At 34.8% G+C, this 19035-nt stretch overlaps 1 protein-coding gene across 3 annotated transcripts in view; it reads right to left on the reverse strand.

Moving 5' to 3' along the window:
• sema4d (sema domain, immunoglobulin domain (Ig), transmembrane domain (TM) and short cytoplasmic domain, (semaphorin) 4D) overlaps positions 1-19035 on the reverse strand; it is a 138973-nt gene that overhangs the window by 77222 nt on the left and 42716 nt on the right. For all 3 annotated transcript variants that reach the window (XM_039759466.1, XM_039759464.1, XM_039759465.1), the window contains exon 3: positions 12895-12979. In XM_039759466.1, the coding sequence (XP_039615400.1) occupies positions 12895-12905 (11 nt within the window). In that variant the 5' untranslated portion in view covers positions 12906-12979. The remainder of the gene's footprint in view (positions 1-12894; positions 12980-19035) is intronic.

Here is a 19035-nt window from a genome sequence, read left to right on the forward strand (position 1 = left end):
ATTATAAAAGAAATATTGACCTTTTTAATTTAACTTGATTTGTTCCTTGTGTTATGAAAAGGCACCAAGCATCTACCAAAAATAATCTCTGTAATTAAGAATAAATGTAACAACATTTAGTTCTCACAAGTGAAATAAAACTGCCAAACCATGAAATACCAACCTCTCAAAATTTGTATCACTGAAGGAACTGAAACATTGTTAACACAGCACATATCTGGTAATTTCACACCACTGGAACATGAGAATGGAGTAACCTTCATTGGAAAATAGTAGTGCAAACATTTTCCAAAGTAAAAGAGGAAAAGTGGTGTTCTTCTTAAGATTTGTTGCCCTGTTCTATTAACACCTGGTAAAAGTTGTTAATCTCTCTCTATGGCACCACTGACAGAATTTTCTATTAGCTTCTCAAAACACTGGATTGAGGGTTCCCATTCATTTTAATGAAATTCCAAGGCTTTTCCATGGCTATTCCACTGGGTTTATCCAAATTACCATGACTATGCACGTGCATGAATAAAATTGCCATGAAACAGTTTGTGGTATTTAGAGCTGTAGTATTAAATTTATTCTGTGGGGTCCTGTCTTGCACATTGTTCCCTTTAAAGACTCATCACACTGTATGACTCTTCCAGTAATCTTTAGTCATTCATTTACCAAATCTTAGAGTTGCAGCATGCTATCATGACCACAAGTCATGTAGTTTAACATTCCCAATGACTCAGTCAGACCAGTCTATGACTTACTCTGACAAAATACAGGTTTGAATTGTAACTGAAGTCACTCTTTTGTGTATATGACAGCATACAAAGTAATTAACACTCATGCAGGAAGTACACTCATTCGTCTAGTGCCTGATGCACCATGGCAGAATGGAAAAAGGAAAAAAGGGGCCAAAATTGCGGCTATACCTAAAAAGAATTTGAACAAGCACCGTCAGTGTCAGGAAACACCTTTAATTTGCTATCAGAATGCATGATACTTTAGAAATGTGAAACTTTTCCAAGAGGTTGTCATGGAATCGAAGATGAGATCGAGGCAAAGAGATCCAGGAACTGCAGTCACTAATTCTGACATTCCTCTGTGACTTGAAGTTGTGTGGTGTTGCACTGGCTTAAAGGATAAGTTTGGCATTTTTCATGTCAAAGTTAATTCTTCACAAATATGGTATATATGCATTTGCCATGTGAAACTGTGTTATGCATTTTCTATAAATTAAAAAACAATACATAGCCAGTCCTTTTACAATGTAATCTTATGAGGCAAAAGGAACCACTGGAAAATAAAAGCCATAAAATTTACAAAAGAAGTGGTAAGTTTCATTATAAAAAATATGCCTTTAGCGTTTCTGACGCAAGTTTGTGACAACACAAGGGATCTGGAAATAATAATTTTATTGCATATTCCTTGTACTATTTTTATCAAGGTAAAGATATGTTTCCTACTTACTTTGTGAGTTCCCACATAAATACGAAGAAAAACGAAACATAACAATTCACTATGATTTGGTCTTTCGAGAGAAAAGCACATCAGGGTGAAAGGTTATTGCTGAAGAAGACAAACTCTGAGTTAGTGTGCACAGCTTGTCTTCTTTTAAATTGGCCGAATCCCATCACATTGTTTTTTTTTTTTGTTCAGAAATGACACATATAATCTGTTTGACAATGTGTGTGTAATCGCAAGATGCAGATCAATAATCGACAACAGACTTGCCATGAGAAATTGACACTTTCCAAGTCTCCCATACCTCGCCAGGCGATGTATTTCTTAAAATTGATATAGAAAATGCTTAACTTTAGAACACAGTTTCATGTGGCAAATGAATATATGCCATGTTTGTGAAGAAACAAAGTTTGACCTAAAAAAATGACAAAGTTATCCTTTACTGTTATCTAACTCTTTAAATGCTTCGACTAGGAGTTTGCTTGATTTGATAATTAATTCAGAATTATGTCTGTCAGGTGTACAAGAGTTTCACTAGTGGGGAAAATATATAGACCAGTTCAATTACAAAGACAAAATGTGAACTGAACCTTACAAAATCGCATGTATATCTGAGTGTAAGGAAACCAAAAATTGAAAGGCATTTCATTTGAAATGCATTCTTGCATAGCATTACTTTTCTTTTACCTGAACAACATTACTCTTTAAAAAAATCAGAAGAATTCCTCATCAGTAAGCCCACACAAGCTAGGAATATACAGTATATGACTTTTTCATTCTTGAAATATTTCACTGTGCAAACAAAAACTGCTAGTCTGAATAGCTCCGAGTGCCTGGTACCTGAACATGCAGTATGTGAGGGATGGCTGGGAGCCTGGACAGAGGGAGACAGCATGCACAGGGCATTGTTTCCTAAGGAACATTTGATGGCATCCCCCCTGGATTGTGACACCACACTGGATTTCCACAGGTCATCATGGGAACTGGAGTTTTTTGGCAAAGGCGTGTAGGGTTCTGTGGGTGCCATTAAGGGGTGTCTCAGGGAATAACGTGCCCTGCCTCATGGGGCTCTTGCCTTACTCAGAAATTATCCATGGGCCAAGCCTTTGGGACACCGGAAGTACTTCCAGGGATTACTTAAAAGGAGCTGCTTGCCACTACTCAAGAAGCCCAAGTAGTGAAGGAGGAGGACAAAGCTTGCTGGGTGTAGTGGAGGAGACAGTGACCCGGATAGAGAGAGAAAAGAGAAAGACGAGTATTACAGAGTGCTGCATATTGCTGTGTACTTGTACCTGTGAAGTGAGAAACGATCACAGAGATGTTTTTCCGACAATAAAAACTCTCTTTGTGCTTTTATACTTGTGTCAGGTGTGAGGGAAGCTGGAGTGTCCCCTGGTGGCCAGAAGTATTAATGTTGGAACTAGAAGCTGTTATCCTAATGCATTTACTTCAAAGTATATGAAATTCACAATTTTACATTTACAGAGACAAAACAAACACAGTCCCAACCTATACTTTTCCTTTTAGCAGAATGCAATAGGCTCAATTATTAACACAATCATGTATGGTACCCATGATCCCTACAGTGCACACACTGCGTTTTTGCTTGTATGTATTAATATAGGTTTATAAAAAAAAAAAAGTGTTATTAGAAAAAAGATCAAATATTTTTTTATATGACTGAATCACACAATACTGTCCTCCCTCACTGAGTTCCCTTAGGCACTTTGCTAAAGCTAACTTGGTACCTCTTTGAATGAAATGGACAATATTGCAGATTTTCCTAAAGTTGGTTATAATATAAAGAATGCACTGATAAAGAAAGGGAGACCAATACCTGAAGTCAAAAACCTGCACGAGAGGTCTTGCGTGGTAGCAGCAAAAGTAGTGTTTTGTTCACTTTTCCAGAGTGAAAGAGAGAGACAGAAAGTATCTGGATAAGAAGACAATACTGCAATCGCAACATTTCCCTAGTTGTCATTTCAAGTATGAGCATTCTTCTTCTAGCAATAAATGAGCAGAAGAAAATCAAGATATTTTGGAAAGATATGTGCAATTTGCTACTGTATTAAACACAAGTTAGTGTTTCTAGTATTAGTGATGACTGATGAGAATTCTAGTGCTTCTGATCAAGGCAGCTATTAAATGTGATTGCTAAAACAAATTAAAGATTATCTAAAACATCTTATCTCCCAACTTGTTTCCCAGTGCTTCATATAGAATGTAGAATGATTTCCTTGAAGAAGCTTAAATGATATGTAAATAATATTAAATCAAAGACATAATGCAGCACTATTTGTGTCCAGCTGTTGTAGATAAGTTAACCAATGTTAACAGCAAAGTATAATTTTCAGATTATTTGCACTTTGCAGTAAACAGTGAAGTGAAACAGAACTTTCAGAAATGAACACTATATTGGAGCATGTTTTGTATATGTTAAAAAAATAAAAAGGCAGCGAAAGCTTCTAACTCAAAAATTTGATAGGGCCTTTTTAATGGCTTCAGAGAGTATTGAAGTGTAGGTTAAAATAAATGTATACATATGTGCCATAAATCACAGTCATACATCTGTTATGTTGAATCTACTTTAAGCTGGTAATCTTCTACTTCAATCTGGTAATCTCTAATTGTTCAAAACATTGAGTGTAAAAATTTTCAAGACACATGTCAAATCAATTAAAGGCATCCACCTATTAGATGTAGCAATAAAATGACAAATTCCAAAGAGTCTACTGAAATTTGTCAACTCAAGTTTGTGGCTGGCACTCACATCAGTGCTTTTTTTAGCCTAATAAGGATGTTTCAATGTTAGTGGACTAAACTGCATTGATTGAAAAATGCATCATTGTTTTCCCAGGAAAAAGATGGAACAATAGATCAACAAACACTGCATTAATAATTACATGATGATTGATTTAAACCATTGCAAGTTAAATGTTTTAAAGTCTGTGCAAGTAGGCAACAAGATGACCACCTAAAGCATATATGCAAACAAATTCTCTTAATGATGTTACTTGTTTTTAACGTATGTAAGCTAAAAAGGAACAGTGTTATAACCACTTACTGTAGCAATGATTGGATTTTATGAAATTAGAAATTCACAAAAACACAAAAAGTACATACATTGTACATATCAGTTTGTCAAAGAAACATTGCTGCAACCATTTACAAAATCAATATATTTATATGCAAACATTTTACGTGTACCTGTGGAAAACCCTATAAGAGAATTCAAACATAAATGCCTGACTGCAAGACTAATTACAAGTGTCTCTAAAGTATTACCTAAGCATAAAGATTTGCACTCATAACATTTTGCACCCTACCAATTAAATTACCACAAAATGCTATTTCTCTTCTTGTATAGCACCACTACTATATCGGTTCCTTTGCCAGAAAGAAAAAAAAAATCAAAATAAAGGATCTTACATTCTGAAAAAGCTTGGTAAATTAACACTCATTGAATGGTTAAAATAAATATCCAGAACAGACAAAAACAATTTCTGATAAAGCAGGAATCTATCTTCCAGCAACTAGCAAATATAAGGTCAAGAAACTAATACTTTTCATTAATTTCAGAAACAAAAGAAAAACATCTGGAGTACATAGCCTGCCCTATACAAATATTAACAATGCAGATTAAAATTAGTATTCAAAACAGAATTGAAAATTGTATAGGTCTAAAGAAAGTAATTAATCCTTCCAGAATGTTACATATTACACTGCTGCTTTGTCCGAGAAGCTTAATAATGCTTAGAGGAATGATTTCATGCAAAAGATAGGTCTGTTTACTAAAAACACACATGTTATTAGTGGATTTAGATGCAATCTTCAGTTTACTTTTATGGCATAGCAGGGCCGGGCAAAGGGACTTCTAAACAGAACAGATGAGAATTATTAGTTTCTAATTACTCCCACAATACCTATTTTTTTCCTTGATTGCACATAACTAACTGGTTTAATTAAAATGGCATCTTCTCCATGTTTAACATGAACAAATGTTTAGTGTTGCATTTTACACATTTACAGATTTATCAAAATGAGAAGAGACCATTTAGTCCATCAGTTTTACTCAGTATTATTAATTTACCTGCTTACTTGCTTATTATTTTGTAATATTCTCCTTAGACTTGGGGGTTTGTGTCAGGTCACACTTGAGATTTTTCTTTTTACATCAGTTACTGGATTGATTACCCCTGTAGTGGATGGTCAAAATAATGGAAGCATCACACGAAAAAGGAGTTTAACTTTCATATAACAAATCATAATAATAAATATACAGCTACACAGGTGAGTTATATTAGGTGAACTGGAAATTAGCAATATCTGTCAGGTATAAAAATGGTCTCAAATGTTGTTGTTTGAGTTTTCAAAACAACATAAACAAGTTCCAAAGAGGATAAACAGTTCAGGTTTATGGTCATGTGTACCTAGTACCTAGCATACATAGTATAATGAAGCTTGGTGCCTGAATTGCAGGTGCACTATACACAAAAACTGCAAAAGTATTTCATGTGTCAATGAGAAAAAGATGTTTTGTCTTGCCTAGGAACTACATGTTAGTGGGTTAGTGGTGCAGTTTTCTTAATCTGATTATTACTAGTTCTTTCAGAGAAAAGTCAGGTATGTAAGATATATATCGGAAATGACTATCCCATGAAGCTATAAAGACTCCTCCAACTTAAATTCCAACTAAGAACAGTATGTGTCAGTGGAGTAAAGTAAGTGCTGACTTAATGACAGCCAAGTTTGGCAGTTATAAATTTGAAATGGCCATTACTGACAGCTTCTGTAGTATTAGATGAGATTGTTCTTCTAGTGATACAACTAATGTACACATTCATGGATCTGAAAAGCATGGTTCCTCTGCTATTACATGTTTTATTTCATAGGAAAATCCAATCTTTTACATCTGTATTAAACGTTATTTTAACAGATCTCATAACTTCTCACACCAACCTGCTTTGCCACATAGAAACCTAGAACACCAAACACAAACCTCATGAAGATATAATTTGTCAAAGAGCACCTATGTTAGTGACTTCCCTCAGCAACAGAAGTGTGGCACTATATTCTAAATTCCTACAATTGATCATTAAAAGAAATTAATTGCGGACTAAGGCACTGAACTTTATAGCACAAGGTTGCTAGTTTAACTCCTGCCTTTAATTCATAATGTGCCCATAAGCAAGTCGAATAACCTGTGTGTGCTTCACCTAAAAAAACATGTAAACAGCTGTACTGTTTCCTAATCTTGTAAGTAACACTGAATAAAAGTGTCAGCAAAAAATTAATGTACATTAGTAAGTGTGATTTCCAGTCCTACTCAGGAATCATAACTCCTATATATTAGAGTGTGGTTCTTTCAACTTTACCCATTAATTCAGCATTAAGCATTTGAAATATAACTGACAGTACTTACATCAACTGTTAATTAGGTTACTATAATTTAATTTTCAACGTTCTTTCTCCAGAAACTATTAACATATTTCAATTTCAAAATGGTTTTGGTGGTACCATGGTGATTTTATTTTCTGATCTATTATGATCTCCCCCCACACTTTTTTTGGTTCTCTATTAAGACTTTTTGTATTTTTTGCAATTTCCTTTTTTATTTTTTGTAATTCCACCCTGGTGTCCTCCATTATCAACCTAATAGGACCATCAGGTGCCACCTAAACAGCCCTATTTAAACAAGCTGTTTGGTGCCGAGATATTAACTTGCAAAATATTTCTATTCGTTTTTTGGTTCCCTATTGTCCTTTCTTGTGTTTTCTAATAAATAACAACATAATTAAAGTTGGTTTCTTTTAGAACCAGAGTTTTCAGCATCGCCACTATACTTTTTTTTTTTTTTTTTAATTTTAGGTCTTAAACTTATTCTAAGAGTGCAAGCCTTGGATCTGTTTTGTTGTTATTAAGCCTAAATCACAACTGTCAGAGTTCTGACACATACAGAAGGCACTGAAGCAATCACTTTTTAAATGACTCAGCTAAAATGTTGACCTCAGCAATACTGAGATGTGTTCAAAGTTTACCCACTAATTTACAAAGCTGTTAATTCTAACACCCTAGATTACCTAGTAAACAAAACAAACACTGGCATTCTCACTATTCAAAACACAGTATGTTACTTTTAGTACAAACTCACTTAGCTCTGTGATCTGATCTATGAAGTTTCATTTAAGTTAAATGAGAAATCATGATTGAAAACCCATCCTTATTCTTGTATATTTTGGCTACAGTTAACTGTTTATTCTCCAAATTAGTTCTTTAGAACTACTATAATCATTCAAATGTATTTAGTTTATTCTTTAAGCTTAATTCCATGTACTGTACCATCACTTCAAATTTTCTTCTGTAAACTCTTCCAATTATGATATCCTATAATTTAAGTATTGATCTTCTATTATATAACATTTTTGCTTTATTTTGTCTGGAAGACAAGATGCCCTGTAACTATGAAATGGAGTAAAATGCTTTAGGAATTTTATATTTACTTGATGTTATGCATTACAAAGCACCACGTGAACTTAAAATCAGGTCTTCTCTGAACTTAAGACACAAAAGATGTCTATCCCTCTGGCTGGGTAATGATAGCATTTTGTCAGTATAAGCGATCATACTGCACAAAAGCTTTAATAGAAGACCTACTACTTCAAAATAAAATGAAGAGATAAGTAAAGATTCTACATCAGATTAGCTGAAAACAAATGTGTCATCTTTAACTTTGTCTTTTGGTGGTTAGTTGATCTTCTGCTCACTTAACTATTCACAGTACAGACATTTTAATCAAGGGTGCCCAAACCTTTGCATGCCACTGTATAGTCCAAGTGTATACAGTAGATACAAAAATATTCACATCCCTTCACTTTATGCACGCTAAATTTTGCTGCAGATTTAGTTTTAAATTGATAAATTTGCAATTGCTGCCCATCAACCCACTCTCAATAACCCCTATTGACAAAGTAAAAACATGTTTGCAGAAAGGTTTAAGTCTGCTTTACAGCTTTAAGTCTACTCTGCCATGATCCCCAGAGGTCCACAGTGAGTTCTTTTGACTTCATGGCTTGGTTTTTGTCCTGACATGCATTATGAATTGTGGGACCTTATATACAGTTAGGTCCATAAATATTTGGACAGAGACAACTTTAGTTGCCTCACATTTTTATGCAATCTTTTTGTTCAACCCGCTGAATTAAAGCTGAAAGTCTGCACTTCACCTGCATCTGAGTTGTTTAATTTAAAATTCATTGTGATATTGTACAGAACCAAAATTAGAAAAAAGTTGTCTCTGTCCAAATATTTATGGACCTAACTGTACACTGGTGAATGGCTTTCTAAACTATATCCAGTCAGTTCAATTCAATTCAAGTAGAATCCTATCAATTTCTAGACATGTCTCAAGAGTAACTAAAGCAAACAAGATGCACCTGACCACAATTTGGAGTGCCACTGCAAAAGGTCTGCATACTTTCATAAATGAGTGATTTCTGTTTTTGATTTTTAACACACTTAAAAACCTTACTGAAAACACGCTCTCACTTTGTCATTATGGGTTATTGGTGCATACTGATGGGCAAAAGTGGCAAATATTTTCATTTAAAATTAAATCTACAACACAGTACAGTGTGTAGAAAGAGAAAGGGATCTGAATACTTTCTAAATCCACTGTACAGTATTATTCCACTGTACAAATAATATTTATGCGAATGAAGCACCAATACAAATGACCCACCCCAGCATATTTTACATTGAAAGAAAATCAGCACTATATAAAATAATATAAATATGTAGAAATTCCTTTGAAAGCATTCTTTACTTTTCATTAGTTAAAAAATATACCATCTTCCATGCAGAAATAAATCTCTTTTAAAGAAAGAAAAAAGCTAATCTACTATAAATATGCAATTTATAAATTCTACAATCTACTAATGGTATCATAAACCAGTAAATCATGCACACTTATCAAGGAGTACAAAATACAAATCCAGCATACTTACATGAACATACGGGTTGTGGCTCTTTGTTTATAAAGACTTTGTCAGACGTATATAATAAAAATGTAAAATTGCAAGCAGAACTCAACAAATGAAACAGAATCCAATAATGGATTGTAAAACCCAAGGGAGAAATCCTTTGACCTTAAGTACCCTGAAGCCTGAGAATGACTTCTGTTGAAAATGAAAACCAAATATCCTTCAGTTCAGTCATACCAGTTTATTGGCCCAGAGGTTCATGTACAAAAAGGGGATCATACCATAAAATAGTTCACTAACAAATATAATGATGTATTAAATCCAAGGCATTTTCCAAATATTTTAACAAGCTCCTTTCACATGATTGTTTTTTCGTTTCACTCGGAACAGAAAGGCACTTTGCCTCCAAAGAGAAAATGTGGATGCTTTCTGCTTTCACTGTGAATCTGAAGACATTCAATAATGATACAGAATGGCTATAAGTAAGACAAGCAAACAGGACCAATTAATACTGAAAGGTGGCTTGAAAGTTTTTATAGCAGAAAAGGAAAAAAAAAAAAAAAATCAGGGAAAATGTGCTACCATGCTACAAAATACAGTATGTGTTTCTTCTAAAGTCCATTCATTTGTTTAAAAAGCTTTACTATAAGCCCACTGAAATGTGGCTCTACACACAAATATTGACTGCCATTTTAGTGGGGGTTACTAATAATGTTTCTGGGCCTTCATATGGCTGTGGTCAAAATGTACAATGTATATAAGGCATAGAGTAAGAAGGAACAAATTCTTGGCAGCTTGAAAACTGAACAGCAACATGGAAAGGAGCTTTGTTTTCTGGCATTAACGGGGTCAATTTCTCACTTATTTCCCTTCCTTTTGGCAGCACATTTATCATTCTTCCAGACAAACAATTGGGCTCCAGCTTTGGCCAGAGCAGGCAAAACAACAGACAACTAAATCTGGCCCACCGTCCCTTAAAGCGCCAGTTGCTAGGATACCTTTGATCCTTTAGGCAGCTTGTCAAAGCTCATCACATATTTAAATTGTAACCATGAAGACAGGGCATAAGTGTTATCTTTTTGAATTTTATGGTGCATTAAAACTGCTATAGAATTTAGAAAGGACAGTTTTGTGTGTGGTGAAAATTCCATGTAAACACTTTAACATTTGATTCTCTTCCTCTGTCACAATGAAACAATCAATACTTTAGAAATCAACTGTAATTTGAAGAATCAACATTACAGAAAAATCTGAAAAAGCTAAAGCAAAACCTGAAATGCTATATATCCCTATATCGGTTAATAGAATATGCGACTTTATAATTTAACCATTAATAATGGAGTCTGGTGGTTTGCTGTATTTGAAGCTTTTTCTTTTGTACTCAACTAAAACAACTCAAAAACTGGACACATTTCCAAGAAAATCACTCTGTCCGATATGTTAATAATGAACTAACCAGCTGGAAAATTTAACAGCTATTGTTAACTCTACAGATTTGTGGAAATTTATTTTCTAAACCTTTGTTTCCCATTACTTTATCACAGAAAGTCTGTCACTGGATCAAGGCAGTAACCAATTGTGCAATTAAAGATGCTGTGTCAAAAGGTATACTCGTGCTTATAAGCAAAAATACAGCCTATAGGCAAGAGTGGCCTTTAAACACAATATGCATATCTATTGGAGGATATAAACAAAACCCAGACAGACAACATGAAAAGAAGAAAACTCCAAACTTATGACAGGGGCAGGAATCTTACCATTTTGTTTCAATTACCTGCTGGGTCACACAATTTACTTTTGTTGTAAGCTGTTTCCAGTTTGTATTTATTCCTTTTAAAATATATAAATTGAGATAATGTACTTATATTTTTTATAATAAAGAGACAAAATATTAGTTAAAATAATTCACAACCTGCAATGAGTGATTTTAGTTAGTTGCAATTGTTTTTGGAGCAGAACCTTTAACATATCTATCAATCACACGTTTGTTGGAATTGAATTCCTTATGAATTAAATTATGTTGTAGCTGGTATTGTTTACATCTTACAGTATATGAAAAACATAGCCAGTTTTGAACTAACTTACAGGGTGGTCCAGATCTAATTATGCAGATCAAGATCGTCTGGATGACTTTGATTTATGCGGGGATGATTCCAGTTTGGCGCGAAGGCAATTCTTCATGTCATCAGTTTGCACACTTCTCGATGGTCTGGGATTTTTCGGGTGATTTTTATATGTAATAAACTTAAGAAGTTATAGCATAATGAAAATTGCATAATTAGATGTGGACCACTCTATACAGTCTATGTGCAAATTTGATGCTTCCACTGCAGACATTCTAGGTGTGCGTGGTATAGAAAAAAATACAGAAAAACCCAATTTTTAAAACAGTACATTACCAGTACTTTGTTAATTTTGGTGCCGGAAGTAAATGTAGTAGTAGTAAGTAGTTTTCAAGCACCATGTGCTCTGTCATGTATTAGCAAAATCACAACTGCCAAAATACCTCTCCCATTTTTCAAAAGAATATATTTAAATAAACAAGCTGATGAATCCAAGAGGGATTTGCCGAGTGCTGCAAAGTTGAGAGATGGAGTGGAGTTTCCTGGCGGAGAGGAGCTACCCATTAATTTTTTTGGTACCATTTTAGTTCTGGCACTTGGTTCTGGATGCTTGGGTCAATACCAAAGCAAACATTTTTATATCAGTGTAATACTAAGACATTCACAGTCCAAAGATATGCTGTCATGTTGCTTGTCATCTTTAAAATGTTCCAGTGTATGCATATCACATTCTCTGCTTTGTGTAATGTGATGCCATTTTATCAGTAGCCTAAATCATCGTATAGCATGTTTTGTGAGTGTTGTCACGGCAAAATGCTCATGTCACCCGAGACTCAGAATTAGAGAAGCCATTCTCTAGCCAGTTCAGTATTTTCTGAACTGGATTTCTATACATTAAAAGGCCAAAGAACATTAACAAAAACAAAGCATTAATCAGGAATGAGAGGTGTGCATAGCTCTGAAGTAATAACTGAAAATTCTATTTAACATTTTGCCCTGCACTGCACAAATTAAGGAAAAAAGTTTACATAAGCTTAACAATTCAGCAATGCAATATATTAAATCATTCAGTTTTCTTTTGGTTTATACAGAGCACAACAGAAATCATTTTCAATAACTTTGTAGAAGCAGTGATTCAACATTTGCAACATATTGTCTATAAATCAACAAAAAACAGTGCCATGGCTTCTCGCATCAGTTGTACATACAAAACACAATGAAATTAAACAGATTAAGTGCCATACTTTTTATGTATATGTTATAGTAGGCACTGCAGAAAAAAGAACAACCTTGACATTTTCAATAAAGTACAGTATACACAGTATGGTTATCATTATGAATATAATGAAGTTTAAAAATGTATCACTTCTTAAACAGTTAGCTACTGCAATGAAAGAAAAACAGTCTACCTCAGCATCATTACTTCAGAAGAGCTGTAACTTTTTTTTTTTTGTTGCAAGATTCTTCTAAAGATGACTAAAAGGAGCAGTCACTCTGTGAAAAGAAAAATATGCAAATCAAAACTAGATAGCAAACCAACAATCTCAAAATAACTTGCTCAAAAAGCAAGATTTTTGTTCTGCATGTTCACAGTGAATTTTGAGTTTTAATTCATAGATAACTTATGCAAATAATAAAATGGGGTATACTTTAATAATTAAAAATGTGCAGATGAGTTAAACAAGGTATAAGTGTTCAGCTACTGTACATCTTTTAGTTTAAAGTATGCCAAATAAACCATTTAATTTACATGAATAAGGATAAAATATAACACAAAATGCTAACACAAACAAAATAAACTTTCCAAGAACAATGCTAAACTGACCAGAAAGTGATTAAAAGCAAAAACCATACCCAGTAGACATAGTTCAAAAATGCAAGTTTAAAGGCTCAGAAAATGAAACCTCTTCATCTTACCACTGAGAGTATTTTAAATGAACCAGACCCTAGTTTTATTTGCTCATAATTAGGGACTTTCTTTTTGTTTTTAAGGGGAGGGAAGTTTTTGCTCCTATGGCTGCTTAGAAAGTTTGCCCGCTAGTGTAGTCTAATCACCACATGCTCCTCCAGATTGCCCTTCTGCTGCCACAAAACTACAAGGACACAGATTGAAACACAGACAGATTGTTCTCCATTTATCATGTTCACAAAAAATCTTCCATTTATTTCCTCTGAAAGATAAAAATATTGAAGCTGCACAGACCTTGAAATACTGGAAGACTACACCACTGATAAATTTATAGAGAAGCTTTTCGGTTTATTTCACATATAAGTATCCAAATGTGTTTCCGTGGAAGTTTTGTCTTAATAAAGGATACTCTCTTTTTCCACTTCTGTTTGCTGAATGCATCTTATCTTTTTTTTAAATTGTTCTTGAACTGTTACCTATATTACCACAAACAGAGACAAAACAAACAGCAGACTGCTTCTTTTTGACTACTGAAATCTTCAGGTGTCCAGCTGAACAATGATGTTGCAAATAACTTGTCAGATCCATGAAATGTACAGAAATGAATGCCACAAGTCCCATTATAGTACCTGTCTTTCATATATGCTGTAGAAACTGAAAATTCCATACTGCCACACTCTTACGTCTGTAATGTCTTATTGATACTCATGCAGTTATGCTCCATATATTTGGCCTCACTTGACCCAAGTTCACATTTCTTTGGGTTACATTTACTTATTTGGCTGATGTCTTTAACCAAGGTGGTTTACTTCATTTATGATACAATTGGCTACATTTATTTTGATTTTCCAATTAGAGCACAGGCAGGTCAACTGCAATCAAAAGTGCAATTTGGACCCAAATCTTGCCTTATGCAGTCACAGACAAGAATCGCATAAAAAATAATTAAAAACAAAAAAAAAAAAGAAAAATACAAATCAACCAATATACAGTGAGGGCCCTTAACAGGAATACAGTAGAACCTCAGTTCACGACCATAATTCTTTTCAAAACTCTGGTCATAAACCGATTCGGTCATGAACCGAAGCAATTTCCCCCTTAGGATTGTATGTAAATATAATTAATCCGTTCCAGAACGTACGAACTGTATGTAAATATATATTTTTTTTTAAGTTTTTCAAGCACAAATATAGTTAAACCATAGAATGCGCAGCATAATAGTAAATTAAATGTAAAAACATTAAATAACACTGAGAAAACCTTGAACATCAGAGAAAACTGACACTGCAATAGTTAACGCTATAGCGCTACCAACCGCTGGCTAAAAGCACTTTTTTAATGAGTTTTAAGCGCAGGGAAAAAAAAAGAATATTTGGAAAAATCCGTAACTTAATAAACCACCAAGACAAATAACATTACAACAATGCACACTACAAACCGATCGCTGGAAACAGAAGTGAAAACAAAATCAAGCCCAGTGCGTGTCGTGCTCTCTCTCGTGGTGTGTGTGTGCGTGTCTCTCTCACGCTGCCTGTGTGTGTCGTGCTCTCTCTCGTGGTGTGTGTGTGCGTGTCTCTCTCGCGCTGCCTGTGTGTGTGTCGCGCTCTCTCTCGCGCTGCACAGGAAATGCACAGGGAGAGACTGAACATGTACAAACCAAAAGGGAAACTGGCCTGTTCGTATACCAGGTGTGTGGTTGTGAACCGAGGCAAAAGTTTGGCGAACTTTTTGGCCATAAACCGAGTTGTACATATACCGAGACGTTCGTGAACTGAGGTTCAACTGTACTGGAGATTATGAAAATGCTCCTTACTATTAACCCAAAAACTGCAAAATGAGAACATGCTTTTTCAGACCTGAACCTCAACTTTACTAACATGATGACAAGTATGACTAATCTTAATACAGCTGTATACACTGGCTATGGTCAACTACTGGTGTATGACACTGTAAAGGACATACTGCAGCTCAGAATAACCCTAAAGGTCAAATTGATGATGTTGATGACAGAAGAACTAATTGGTGGGGTCTAAATTAGGGCTGAAAACACAACTTGAAGATATAATAATAAGGCAGTATTTCAGTTAACTTTTTATAAAATATTGTTGTGTACTTTGGAAAAAGACCACAAATTAGCATGATATAAACCCTTTAAAAATCATCTATCTGCTAAAATACTCTGGGTTTACATTGTAGTAGAACAGTGCTATGCACTTGTGTACAACAAAACGAATGAATGTAATCAAACAAGCACATAAGACATGAATGAGTTCTTCAGGATACATTAGTTTTCTTACTATATTGCTTAATAATTTCTTAATGACCCCCACCTTTCCACATTAAAGAGAATAGAACATCTACATCATTTATTATGGAAAGTGTCAACTGATTATGATTGCATGACACTACAAGATATTGTGTGGTTACATTCACATGATTAGTTCACATGATTAGTGAATGTAACCACACAAGCAGTGAGGCTTTGTGACTACAGCATTGGACTTTGAACCACAAGTCTGCAAGGGCAGTTCTCACAGTGCAACAAGCTACGCACATGCATTAACCAGCCTTGCCTTTTATCTGTGTGGATTTTTTAAGCAACTGGCCAAAATGGTATTTATTTCTGCAATTTTAAAAGTGACAATTTTTTTCTTGTCTTGTGATCCCAACGCTTCTTTGCAATTTATATTGTTAATGTTTCTGATTGTTGTATATTTTGGTCAATCCACATTCTGCACCAACTGCTGAAGAAAGCCTATATTTCCTTTTAATTTAGTTGCCTATACTGTATTTTTTTGTGTTAGGTTTTTTTGTGAGAATGTACACCAGTGTAACAGCAGATATTGTGACTAATATGGCTTTATTTTTTTCTTCTGTTCTAGCCCTGCTGTACTGTATTTTAATGGGTCTCTTGATTCTTCAGCCCTAACATACTTTCTGTCAGTTTCCCAGTTTACAAAGTCTCATTTCATCTGAGCATTATATCGGTTTGCTAAGCCCAGCAAATGTGAGCGATGATCACAGATTTATTTCATATGATTTCTTTTACAATGCCCTTTGTTAATTAAAGTTGTAAAACCCGGGAGTTGTAATTCTCCCAGAACTTTTTCCAGTACGGAACGCTGAGCAATTAAAAAAAAGCACGACACATACAATGAAACATAAAACATTATGACCACCCGCTTAATATACCGCTGGTCCTTTGCGTGCTGCCAAGACAGCTCCAACCCACCAAGGCATAGACTCTATGAGACATTTGAAGGTGTCCTGTGGTATCTAGCACCAGGATATTAGCAGTAGTGCTACGAGTCGGAGCCACCGCAGGTTGGACTTGTTATGCCAACATATCCCACAGATGGTCAATTTGATTAAAATCGGGAGAATTTGGAGGCCATGACAATACCTTGAACTCTTCATCAAGTTTCTCAAACGATTCCTGAACAATTCATGCAGTGTGGCAGGGTGCATTATTCTACAGAAAGATACCACTTCCACTGGGGAATACCATAGCCATAAATGGGTATACCCAGCTTGCAACAAACTTTAGGAAAGTGGTATGCTTCAAACTAACATCCGTATGGATGCCTGGACCTAGTGCTTCCCAGAAGAACAGTACTCAAAGCATCACACTCATTCCACTGGCTTTTTTTCTTCCCAAAGTGTATTCAGGTGCCAGCACTTTCTTAGGCAAACGACACACACATAGCAAAGAAAATGGGATTTATTCGCCTTCTTCCATTGATTCAAGGTCCAGTTCTGACACTTGCATGCCCATTGTAGGTCCTTTTGATGGCTGACAGGGATGAACATGGGCATTCTGACTAGACTACAGCTACGCAGTACCATATAAAGTAGGGTTCAATGTATTGTGTGTTGCAACACATTTGTCCCATAACTGTCATTAAAATTACCTGCAATTTGTACTATAGTACCCCTTCTGTTCATTTATACCAGACAAGTGATAGCCTGTGTTGAGTTCTTGCATCGGCAAGTTTTGCCCATCCAACACTCTTGTTGAAAATTTGTAGTTTCTCCCTCCTTAAACCACCATCAGTAGAGGTACACAAGTCTTGCCATTTTCAGAAATGTTCTGTCCAACTTATCTGGTCGCAACGATTTGCTCCTTATCAAATTCACTCAGGTCTTTACATCTGCCCATATCTTCTGCATTCAATACATTAACTATGAATGCCTAATGCCAGCTTACCATCTAATATAACCTTGACATCTGCCTTTACTACGAGTTAGTTGAAATTACTCACTCCATGTGGCAACAGACATAATGTTTTTGCTCATCAGTGTACGCATATATTTTATATACTGTTCAGTGATTCAACAATGGTTTAACATATACAACATAATAAAAACACCCTTGTGGCCCAGAACTTCTCTGTGGGATATGCATATGTGCTATTAAAGATCATGACTATAAAAGGATGTAGAGTACTAGCAAATATTTCTCTGTGGGATATGCATATGTCCTATTAAAGATCATGACTATAAAAGGATGTAGAGTACTAGCAAATATGAAATTCTGGCCACACACCTAGACACTTTTTCGTCTTGTTAAAATGCTCACTCCAGAAATCTGTGGCTAGCTTTTCTGCATTTGTCATTTACTTCACATAATAATTGAAGGGTCCAGTGTTTCCTTGTTCTTTGGTTTCATTAAGCCTGATACATATAGTGAATGTTTTTTATTTGCTGGTTTTTATTTAATCAAATTTCTGCTTTCTTGCTGGGATAGGCTCTAACTCATCATGATGCTATACTGGAAAAACCAGATTGAATAATTTTATTTATTTTTTGCATTTGGAGAGTGTCATGTTTGTATTTAGAATAAATGGGCTGTGAGAATTGACAGATGGGCTATGTTTATGACATCTGATGAAATGTGTACTGTTTCGAGTCAGGTCAATATAATATATAAATTACTATTATAATATGCATCAGCAGCAATTTTTTTTAATATAAAGTTACACCTATTGTCATAAAATAATCATAGTCACACATTCAATTTAAACACTTGTCCCATGCTCTATAGCACTTTACAAATATTAAAAAGGGACTGTACATAAGAACATAAGAAATTTGACAAACAAGAGGAGACTCTTTAGTCCATCAAGCTCATTTGCTCAGCCAATAGCTAAGCAATGATTAACGTCACTAATCTTCTACAACTGAACATCACAGATCTGCAGTACGTTTACACAACAGAAACAATATACTACTTTGCCAGCTGACCCAACAACTTCATGTACAGTAATAAAGACAGTCTGCAATATTCTAAAGAATCCAAGAATGCTGACTAGCAAATCATCGATTTTTTCTTCAACAAAATTACATTATTCCAGAAATTCCTCAGTACTATCCAGATTTATTTTGGCATAAATAAGGTGAGTGTTACTGTTCTTATTTGCAAGAAATAGTTTCTGCCTTGATGTTCTACCATGAATTGTTTTTCCTCACCGTTTACATTATGATTATGACTCTGAAGCACTTTTCATAGTCAATTAAAGACAAGTCTGAATGCCCAGAGATACATCCTACTTGTGTTTTCTCTCAAGTAAATTTTTTAAAGAGACTTTGAAAAAGACAGACACACCAAGGCAGAATCACTACTTTTTAAACTGTTCTCTAT

Source organism: Polypterus senegalus, chromosome 7 (genome assembly GCF_016835505.1).
Source record: "Polypterus senegalus isolate Bchr_013 chromosome 7, ASM1683550v1, whole genome shotgun sequence".
Lineage (NCBI taxonomy): Eukaryota > Metazoa > Chordata > Cladistia > Polypteriformes > Polypteridae > Polypterus > Polypterus senegalus.